This window comes from Ictalurus furcatus, chromosome 28, assembly GCF_023375685.1.
Source record: "Ictalurus furcatus strain D&B chromosome 28, Billie_1.0, whole genome shotgun sequence".
In the NCBI taxonomy this organism is placed as follows: Eukaryota; Metazoa; Chordata; class Actinopteri; order Siluriformes; family Ictaluridae; genus Ictalurus; species Ictalurus furcatus.
Genome location: NC_071282.1, coordinates 2,390,833 through 2,402,282, shown reverse-complemented (window position 1 = coordinate 2,402,282; position 11,450 = coordinate 2,390,833). Strand labels below are relative to the sequence as shown.

At 40.3% G+C, this 11,450-nt stretch overlaps 1 protein-coding gene and 1 long non-coding RNA gene across 2 annotated transcripts; both read right to left on the bottom strand.

The window, feature by feature from the left end:
• Nucleotides 1–1,985: 1,985 nt before the first annotated feature.
• Nucleotides 1,986–9,532, bottom strand: LOC128603275 (uncharacterized). Its single transcript, XM_053617587.1, has 5 exons — nucleotides 9,313–9,532; nucleotides 9,135–9,217; nucleotides 8,234–8,632; nucleotides 7,745–7,751; nucleotides 1,986–2,511 (listed from the first exon to the last, which is right to left on the bottom strand). The coding sequence occupies exons 3-5, from the start codon at nucleotides 8,622–8,624 to the stop codon at nucleotides 2,058–2,060; spliced, it is 852 nt and encodes a 283-aa protein (XP_053473562.1). The 5' UTR covers nucleotides 8,625–8,632; nucleotides 9,135–9,217; nucleotides 9,313–9,532; the 3' UTR covers nucleotides 1,986–2,057.
• Nucleotides 2,496–3,052, bottom strand: LOC128603256 (uncharacterized). The gene is made up of 3 exons (XR_008385001.1): nucleotides 3,033–3,052; nucleotides 2,855–2,937; nucleotides 2,496–2,511 (listed from the first exon to the last, which is right to left on the bottom strand). It is a non-coding gene; the product is annotated as an uncharacterized LOC128603256 (long non-coding RNA).
• Nucleotides 9,533–11,450: the final 1,918 nt, after the last annotated feature.

The window sequence follows — 11,450 nt, the reverse complement described above, 5'->3', positions numbered from 1 at the left end:
TGCACAGCTAAAGATTCTTTTTAAATGTTGTATATTACTACAAACATATTTTCACTCTGCTCATTTATATATTTGATACACCTCATGCTTATGTTCAGCCACTGATGTTAACAGACACAATATTTTTCCAGCACTTGGCACTTTCGAAGAAAATCTGAAGGAAAAAAAATGTATTGTTGTTGTTGCTTAGACATTTCTAAAGTTATAAAGTTATGATGCCTTATATTTGGAACAATTTGAAAATCATTGTCACCATATTCTGAGAACAACTCTTGCCTCTTGAGGTTCTCTTTCTATTCAAGGGGAAGTCTTTCATGAATCTCTACAGGAAGTTATAAAAGCTACCCAAAGAACTTCCCTGTAAGTTTTTGCCAACCGGGTTATTATATAACGTACTGTAACGGACATCTTTATAGCTTAGAGTTTATTTCTGTTTAGGAGAACTCAACTCTGCAATGATTAGAGAGCTTGGGAGTTGGTGGGAGAAGCCAGAGATGATACCACACACATCACCAACACAGACCACATAGCAGGTTGGACTCAAGCCTGAGCACTGAGTGAGTGCTCCATAAAGGTGCGCTAGGTAAGATTAGCCCAAGATCTAACAGTCTCTAACAGTTCAAGATGTGAACAATTCCCGCCCATGTTCACTAAGCTCCACCCCCAGGATCTACAGTGGCCTGTAGAGTAGGGTCTATAAAATGACTGACAGGAGGCGCATCCAAACACAAACAAACGTTCTATACCGGAAGTCTGTTTTTCCAAACAGGTTTTCACAACAACTTAAAACACTTTTGATATGTCCACGGATTAATGCATGGGGGGGGGGGGTTGTTTTTGTTTTTTAAATCATGTTCTACAATATTCCAGGTTATTTATGCAAAATCTCCTATTTCACCTTTAAATAAACCCAGACACATGTGACTAATTGCCAGTGATTATAAATACGACCGTGCTCTTTGGATCCCTCTGGTGGCGAAAACAGGGAGAGCAACATCACTGCTTGCTCTCTGCCTCCCTCTAGTGATGGCACTCTCATAAGCCTTTGGTCCTGTCTGGACCCGATTAAACAAAGCTGTCCCAAAGGATTTCTGAGGAACGGGAAAAATATTCATGGTTACCTGATGGTCAGATAACAGGAAAATGGTTCAGCGTCAAAATCCAGCACTACTTCTGTAACACTACTGGTTGGTGCGTTCGCCTCACACCTCCAGGGTCGGGGGTTCGATTCCCACCATGGCCCTGTGTGTGTGGAGTTTGCATGTTCCCCCCGTGCTGCGGGGGACGTCAAATCAACATGGCCGCTCACAGAATCAGCAGTAATCTAAGCAGCACCTCTTACCTTTAAATGAGTGTTAATGTGTATACCCGTATTAGCTTTGGATTAATCATACAGACGTACTTGTTAAATCTAGAACACTGACTGTACAGCTCACTGTCATGAGGAAGTAAATATACTGTACATTTATATACTGTATACTGTAAATAATTTGTTCCACCACATAATTAAAAAAAAACAAGGTTCATTAGACATGACGTGTCCATCACAGACCTCTTGGTGTTGCTGGTACGTTAAACAGAATATAAATACCGAGTCCTCAGTCTCTCTGCTGTAAAAAGTGCAGGTAAACATTTTGTTTCGAAATAAAGAACAAGAGGAGCTGATTCATTTTAAAACTCCAACAATAGAGGACAGTGTCTTACTGTATGTTTACATATATTTAGTATTTAAAATCTGATTTAAAGAACAGACCCACGAAGCACAATAAAATATCAGAGAAAGCTACATTTCTTTATTGTTTTGAGAAAGAATAGAAGAAATAGATTTGATCTGATTAAATAAAAGAACTGAATATGAATAAAGATTCGAATACAAATCTGCAGAACAACAGAGAAAATGGTTTTGTGATGCCTTTATTGATTTAATGAAGAAAGTGCATAGAAATTATACAGTTAAAAGATTTTTTTTTTTTTTGGTGGGATTATATAATATATCATGATTATACCAGTAAGCAGTGGTATTGTTGTACCTCACCAAGCAGTTGGCCTTTTAAATTTTAGCCTGAAACAATCTTGCCTTCTTGGTAGTGCACAGGTAACTCATTCTTACATCCTATTACAATAAACCGCATGCTTGAATGACCTCTGTATTTGCATTTTGGATATCTTTGATTCTCGTTGCCGGTACATGTGACCACTCTGAAACGATTGTTGCTTCTGCGAAGGTTCCCCCCCTCCGGTATAGGGTGGCCCGCACTCATACACACGTCTTTGACCAGTCTGTCTGTGGTTGGTACAATGAAGCTGTTCTTTTTTTTGCAGTTATTGGAGTTGGGGTCAGACCCTGGGAGTTTCAGCTTATTCATCACTTTGGTACAGTCAGACTCAGCCATTCTGCCGCGAATATGCTTCTCCTTGAAATCCTCCCAGGTCTGGGATTCAGCAGGCAGTGCGGTGCACATCACCAACAGCAAAACCAGGCCAAACACACGGATCTCCATGATGATGCTTCTGGGGAGAGGTACAAACAACCCAGTGAACAAGCTGCACAAACTAAGATGATTTGTCTTGTTTTGTTTGTTTGTTTTTTTTCCTTTTAGGATTTGAACCCACGGTCTCTTTCAAGACATGAGAATGGGGCTGATAGAAATGAATATTTGCACACAGCTGAGAAATTTGATAAAAGTGAAGGAATCTGACCCCAGTGTCGTATTGCCAGGTCAGTGTCTTTCTTCTAGCGTTGTATTTGTAGAAATCTTTCATAAAGCACTTGAACTCTAAACTTCTCCCCAGTATTTCAGCATTTCCTCCTATTAAATGTGTGTGTCGAGGAGAAAAAGATCAAAACCCTTACCAGCAAGAGAGGACTGAAGAGTCGCACTCGAGAAGATCAGAAGATAAGGAGATGATCGTTCACAATCAGAGAATCATCAAAACCTATTGAAAATGAATCAAAACCCAAAAGCACGCCAAGATGACAATTTCCAAAATATCAAAGTTAAATGACAAAATGTTGAAGAGCTGAAGCTTACCTTCTATTCAGAGCTTGAGTGTGTGAGAGTGTGTGTGTGTGTGTGTGTGTGTGTGTGTGTGTGTTTATATATAGCATATATAGGTGTTCATCCTATGACCGCTGCAGCTTTGAACTGTTTTTTTTAAACCACTGTGTGCTTTGACACCTTCAGCAGCTTCTTTGGTCTCAACCGCTGGAGAACTTTTCTTTGTTTTTTGTTTTTTCTTTGGTTTTCATTTCTACAAACAATACCCCATAATGACAACGTGAAAGAAGTTTGTTTGAAATCTTTGCAAATTTATTAAAAATAAAAAACAAAAAACGCACATGTACATAAGTATTCACAGCCTTTGCCATGACACTCAAAATTGAGCTCAGGTGCATCCTGTTTCCACTGATCATCCTTGAGATGTTTCTACAACTTGATTGAAGTCCACCTGTGGGAAATTCAGTTGATTGGACATGATTTGGAAAGGCACACACCTGTCTATATAAGGTCCCGCGGTTAACAATGCATGTCAGAGCACAAACCAAGCTAACAAAAAATGTATACCAGAGGGCGCACGGTGGCTTAGTGGTTAGCATGTTTGCCTCACACCTCCTTAATTTCCACCGTGGCTCAGTGTGTGCTTGTTTGCATGTTTGCTAGTTTGCATGTTCCCACCGTGCTGCGGGGGTTTCCTCCGGGTACTCCGGTTTCCTCCCCCAGTCCAAAGACATGCATGGTAGGCTGATTGGCGTGTCTAAAGTGTCCGTAGTGTATGAATGGGTGTGTGATTGTGCCCTGCGATGGACTGGCACCCTGTCCAGGGTGTACACCGCCTTGTGCCCGATGCTCCCTGGGATAGGCTCCAGGTTCCCCGTGACCCTGGAAAGACCTCGGTATAGAAGATGGATGGATGTATACCAGTGTCTATACACCAACAATAATATCTGTCCTGTAACTATTTACTACTCTTCATTTTAAGTGTTACTGATTTATGTTAATAGCTATAGCTATTTAAAGCTGTATACACAGTCAGGTCCATAAGTATTTGGACAGCAACACATTTTTAAAAAAAATACATTTTTATTATTTTTACACCACCACAATGGATTTGAAAGAAAGAAAATAAGATGTGATTGAAGTGTAGACTTTCAGCTTTAATTCAGCTTGAACCGTTTAGGAATTACAGCAGTGCATTTTCACAGGCTCAAAAGAAATTGGACACTTGACTGGTAAGCAGTCTCATGGCCAGGTGCGACATGTTTCCTCGTTATTTTATGACAAAATGAAGGAGATGAGAGGTCTGGAGTTGATTCCGAGTGCATTTGGGAGCTGTTCGTGAGAACTCTCAATAATATTCATCAATGTGTAAATGTATCATGTATAAATGATTCAATATCATAATTAAATATAACATTCTGATTAGCAAAATGTAAAAGATTTTATATATATATATATATATAGTTTCGCATACAATTACTGCTGTGTAGAACATCGACTCAATTTTGGTGTCATCAGTTTATTCTAAAAGTTACATGTAGACTGTTGGTGTAAGTGATGAGATCTTCTGTCAGCCTTTGTTCACTCTCGGAGGTGTTTGAGGTAAGTAATTGCAAAAAGCATTAACCACACAGACGCGGAAAAAGCGAGTGGTTAACATGGCCCCGTGATGGGGTGGGGGAGGGGGGCGATTAACCAGAAGTGGTGTTACAGAAGCAGTGCTAGATTTTGATGCCGAACTATTTCCCTGATTTCTGACCATCAGGTAACAATGAATATTTTTCCCGTTCCTCATAAATCCTTTGGGACAGCTGAATATTTCACCCTTCCTTCACACGTTCTTTCCGAGCGAAGTTACACTTAAAATATATACAGTGGTGCTCGAAAGTTTGTGAACCCTTTAGAATTTTCTATATTTCTGTGTAAATATGACCTAAAACATCATCATCAGATTTTCTAGAAGTAGATAAAGAGAACCCAGTTAAGCAAATGAGACAAAAATATTATACTCGTTCATTTACTTGTTTATGAGGGAAATGATCCAATATTACATATCTGTGAGGGGTAAAAATATGTGAACTTTTGCTTTCAGTGTCTGGTGTGACCCTCTTGTGCAGTAATAACTGCAGATAAACGTTTGCGGTAACTGTCGATCAGTCCTGCACATCGGCTTGGAGGAGTTTTATCCCGTTCCTCAGTACAGAACAGCTTCAACTCTGGGATGTTGGTGGGTTTCCTCACATGAACTGCTGGCGTCAGGTTCTTCCACAACATCTCTATTGGATTAAGGTCAGGACTTTGACTCGGCCGTTCCAAAACATTCACTTTATTCTTCTTTAACCGTTCTTTGGTAGAACGACTCGTGTGTTCAGGATCGTTGTCTTGCTGCATGACCCACTTTCTCTTCAGATTCAGATCATGGACAGATGTTCTGTCTTTAATTTATTTATTCATTTTCATATGGTTCATTTACATGTGATTCATTTACGTATGATTCATTTACATGTGATTCATTTTCATGAGATTCATATTCATGAGATTCATATTCAAGTGATACATTTTCATGTGATTCATTTACGTATGATTCATTTACATGTGATTCATTTTCATGAGATTCATTTTTCATGAGATTTCATGACATTATTCATTTTCATCGTTAAACGTGGCCCGGGCCCGGGCTGTCTTGGCTGTGTAGTCAGGGAAAACGGAGATGGTCAAATCCCTCACTTTAATCCACTGGAGCTCTCTCGCACAGTGTAAAATGTCAACACAGTCACTGTGATAGTGGAATCTGCGCACAATAGCTCGTGGTTGTTCACCAGGCTTGGGCTTCGGCTGAAGGGTCCGGTGGGACCGGTCCAGAACCGGCTCCTTCTCCAGACCAAACGCCTCCTTTAACAAGGCCGCTACAGCAGCAGTTGTACAGGTGTCAGGGCCCTCTGGAACTCCGACTATCCTAACGTTATTGCGCCGTGACCTCGACTCCAAATCCTCACATTTATTCTGTAATTGAGTCACGGTCGCAGTGAGAGACTCGATAGTAGTCTTCATATGAACTATGTCATCGGTGCAACCGGAGAGCGCGTGCTCCATTTCCCCAACAGTACCTTTCAGTGTTGATATGGTAGCCTTGGTAGCGACTTTATCACTAGCCAGCTGTGTTTTCACGGCCTGCAGGTCAAGCTGGATAGTAGACAGCGCACCCCCGAGAGTCTCCTGGAGCTTCTGGAGCTCCTTTTTAAAAATATCGGCGATGTCCTTCCTCAGTAAAGCCAGCAGCTCGAGCCTGAGTGCGGTGAAGTCAGGGTCACCGCTCGGCGATGTGGATTCAGGGGGAGAAAGAGACTCGCTCGTGGCGCGCACACTAGACCTCAGTCGTGTCTGAATGCTACCACAGGTTTTCGTGTTCTTTCCAGACATTTTAACCTGACACAAAGTTAAAATTGCAAACAAGGAAACAGAGTAGAATAAGTCAAAATATATTGTATGACCGAAAAGCGCAAATTAATTACAATTTTAATTGAAATCAGCAGGAGCCTCCAGCTTCGCGTCCTACTCCATCGAACTCCGAATTCCCAAATCATGGACAGATGTTCTGACATTTTCCTGTAGAATTTACTGGTATAATTCACAATTCATGGTCATTCTGGCCCAGATGCAGCAAAACAGGCCCAAACCATGATACTACCACCACCATGTTTCACAATTGAGATAAGGTTCTTATGCAGGATTGCAGTGTTTTCCTTTCTCCAAACATAACACTTCTCATTTAAACCAAAATTTCTCTATTGGTCTACCCAACTATACATATATAGTTTATAGTATTCAATTACTGCTGTGTAGAACATCGACTCGCTTTTGGTGTCATCAGTTTATTCTAAAAGTTACATGTAGACTGTTGGTGTAAATGATGAGATCTTCTGTCAGCCTTTGTTCCCTCTCTGAGGTGTTTGAGGTAAGTAATTGCAAAAAGCATTAACCACACAGACGCGGAAAAAGCGAGTGGTTAACATGGCCCCATGATGGGGTGGGGGTGGGGGCGGATTAACCAGAAGTAGTGTTACAGAAGTAGTGCTGGATTTTGACGCCGAACTATTTTCCTGTTATCTGACCATCACTCACTTTTGTTGCCAGCGGTTTAGACATTAATGGCTGTGTGTTGAGTTATTTTGAGGGGACAGCAAATTTACACTGTTACACAAGCTGTACACTCACTACTTTACATTGTAGCAAAGTGTCATTTCTTCAGTGTTGTCACATGAAAAGATATAATCAAATATTTACAAAAATGTGAGGGGTGTACTCACTTTTGTGAGATACTGTATATAGGCCCTGTTTTGTAGCTGATTATTTGGGTAGACAGGCTTCACGTTCCTCGCTTCATCGCTCTCCTCCAAACACGTACACGCTGTACACGCTTTACCCGATTCACCCGATTAAGAAAAATTAATATGGCTTAAAAAACCATAGAAATTACGCATTTATATGAAATCTCACCTGAACAAGAACTGTGGTGTATTTGTTTCACATTGGTCTAGCTGCAGAAGTACTTTTAAAACCACTGGACCTTTTGCATTTCCTCCTCTATCAACAACAACCGTGTGTTCAAATGAAAGCTGGAAGTCTGCAGGTTCAGTGCACAGCTGAAAGGGTGTCCACATATTTATGGACCTGACCGTATTCGTGTCTAATCGTCACACGTAGACGTGACGAGCTTCAGTGTGTTTCAGAGATATAAAACTGACCTGCTTTCTTCATAGAGAACAAATCCACACATCACACAGCAGACAAAATGGTTTTGCAATGCCTTATACGTTTTAATGAAGATGACAGGAGTTGATTTTAAAGTGAATGGAAATGATACATTTGAAAGCTTTTCTTTTTTTTGTTTGATTATATAAAATATTATTACATACCAATAAACAGTGATGTATTTGTTGTACAGTTCTCACACCATATGTTTGACATATCAGTAGAGTACAGTGCAATCACACATGACTTTATAATAGACCACAAACCTTCATTTAGAGAAATATAGAGTACAGAGAAATAAAAGATCATCAAAGCCATACAATTGTCTTTCTACCTTCAGCTCCACCACCTCAGAGATTCATTAAGCAGTAGGTTGTATATGTAGGAAGTATTTTATTTGAGATTGCGTTTAGTTTGAAGAACATCACCAAACGTTTGGCGTTTTAAATCGCAGCCTTGATTTAATTAACAAGGTCTTTCACGCTCATAATGCACGGGAAAACCCTTCTCACATGCTATTGTAATGCATCGTGTACGCTTTTGACCAACATATATACATGGGTTACTCTGCATCAGGTTGCAAGTGACCACACTAAAAGGTTTGTTGCTTTCACGAAGATTCCCACCCACAGGCCTGCCGGCGGCCCCACATACAGCCTTAACCTGATCTTTTCTGGCAAGTATGAAGCTGTTCATCTTTTTGCAGGTGCCACCATAATTGATTTTCTTGTCTTTGATTGTGTCGGTACATCTTCTCTCATCCATGCTCGGGTAAATATGCTTCTTTTTGAATGCCTCCCAGTTCTGGGCTTCAGCAGGCAGTGCGGCGCACAACACCAACAACAAAACCAGTCCGAACACACGGATCTCCATGATGAAGTCTGCGCAGAGAGAACCGAACAAAATTACACAATCTAAAACGCTTGTATTTTTAGCTCTCAGGATTTTGAGCGAAAGCAAAAGTAATTGTCTTTCACGTCTCCCGTGTCCTTTCCCCTTCGGTGAATCTGCACATTGTTTATTTATTTTAATCCTAAATGCCGTGTTTATGAGGGATATTTCAAGTTGCAAAGTGTTGTTTAATGTTAAATATCCGTCTCCTTACAGAAACCTTTACCATATCAGCAACGACACACTTGGAGCCATACAAGCCCCTGTGTATGCTTTTACCATAGAAACGATGATATACGAATATATACGGTTAGTTTAGTTTAGTGAAGGAATCTGACCCCAGTGTCGTATTGCCAAGTCAGTGTCTTTCTTCTTGCGTTGTATTTGTAGAAATCTTTCATAAAGCACTTGAACTCTAAACTTCTCCCCAGTATTTCAGCATTTCCTCCTATTAAATGTGTGTGTCGAGGAGAAAAAGATCAAGACCCTTACCAGCAAGAGAGGACTGAAGAGTCGCAGTCGAGAAGATCAGAAGATAAGGAGATGATCGTTCACAATCAGAGAATCATCAAAACCTATTGAAAATGAATCAAAACCCAAAAGCACGCCAAGATGACAATTTCCAAAATATCAAAGTTAAATGACAAAATGTTGAAGAGCTGAAGCTTACCTTCTATTCAGAGCTTGAGTGTGTGAGTGTGTGTGTGTGTGTGTGTGTGTTTATATATAGCATATATAGGTGTTCATCCTATGACCGCTGCAGCTTTGAACTGTTTTTTTTAAACCACTGTGTGCTTTGACACCTTCAGCAGCTTCTTTGGTCTCAACCGCTGGAGAACTTTTCTTTGTTTTTTGTTTTTTCTTTGGTTTTCATTTCTACAAACAATACCCCATAATGACAACGTGAAAGAAGTTTGTTTGACATCTTTGCAAATTTATTAAAAATAAAAAACAAAAAACGCACATGTACATAAGTATTCACAGCCTTTGCCATGACACTCAAAATTGAGCTCAGGTGCATCCTGTTTCCACTGATCATCCTTGAGATGTTTCTACAACTTGATTGGAGTCCACCTGTGGGAAATTCAGTTGATTGGACATGATTTGGAAAGGCACACACCTGTCTATATAAGGTCCCACGGTTAACAATGCATGTCAGAGCACAAACCAAGCTAACAAAAAATGTATACCAGAGGGCGCACGGTGGCTTAGTGGTTAGCATGTTTGCCTCACACCTCCTTAATTTCCACCGTGGCTCAGTGTGTGCGTGTTTGCATGTTTGCAAGTTTGCATGTTCCCACCGTGCTGCGGGGGTTTCCTCCGGGTACTCCGGTTTCCTCCCCCAGTCCAAAGACATGCATGGTAGGCTGATTGGCGTATCTAAAGTGTCTGTAGTGTATGAATGGGTGTGTGATTGTGCCCTGCGATGGACTGGCACCCTGTCCAGGGTGTACACCGCCTTGTGCCCGATGCTCCCTGGGATAGGCTCCAGGTTCCCCGTGACCCTGGAAAGACCTCGGTATAGAAGATGGATGGATGTATACCAGTGTCTATACACCAACAATAATATCTGTCCTGTAACTATTTACTACTCTTCATTTTAAGTGTTACTGATTTATGTTAATAGCTATAGCTATTTAAAGCTGTATACACAGTTAGGTCCATAAGTATTTGGACAGCAACACATTTTTTTTTTAAATTACATTTTTATTATTTTTACACCACCACAATGGATTTGAAAGAAAGAAAATAAGACGTGATTGAAGTGTAGACTTTCAGTTTTAATTCAGCTTGAACCGTTTAGGAATTACAGCAGTGCATTTTCACAGGCTCAAAAGAAATTGGACACTTGACTGGTAAGCAGTCTCATGGCCAGGTGCGACATGTTTCCTCGTTATTTTATGACAAAATGAAGGAGATGAGAGGTCTGGAGTTGATTCCGAGTGCATTTGGGAGCTGTTCGTGAGAACTCTCAATAATATTCATCAATGTGTAAATGTATCATGTATAAATGATTCAATATCATAATTAAATATAACATTCTGATTAGCAAAATGTAAAAGATTATATATATATATATATATATATATATATATATATATATATATAGTTTCGCATACAATTACTGCTGTGTAGTACATCGACTCACTTTTGGTGTCATCAGTTTATTCTAAAAGTTACATGTAGACTGTTGGTGTAAATGATGAGATCTTCTGTCAGCCTTTGTTCCCTCTCGGAGGTGTTTGAGGTAAGTAATTGCAAAAAGCATTAACCACAAAGACGCGGAAAAAGCGAGTGGTTAACATGGCCCCATGATAGGGTGGGGGTGGGGGGGGGGGGGGTGATTAACCAGAAGTGGTGTTACAGAAGTAGTGCTGGATTTTGACGCCGAACTATTTTCCTGTTATCTGACCATCACTCACTTTTGTTGCCAGTGGTTTAGACATTAATGGCTGTGTGTTGAGTTATTTTGAGGGGACAGCAAATTTACACTGTTACACAAGCTGTACACTCACTACTTTACATTGTAGCAAAGTGTCATTTCTTCAGTGTTGTCACATGAAAAGATATAATCAAATATTTACAAAAATGTGAGGGGTGTACTCACTTTTGTGAGATACTGTATATAGGCCCTGTTTTGTAGCTGATTATTTGGGTAGACAGGCTTCACGTTCCTCGCTTCATCGCTCTCCTCCAAACACGTACACGCTGTACACGCTTTACCCGATTCACCCGATTAAGAAAAATTAATATGGCTTAAAAAACCATAGAAATTACGCATTTATATGAAATCTCACCTGAACAAGA

Excerpts from the sequence above, each read along its gene's own strand:
- LOC128603275 (XM_053617587.1), bottom strand. The coding sequence starts at position 8,624 with ATGGAGATCCGTGTGTTCGGACTGGTTTTGTTGTTGGTGTTGTGCGCC.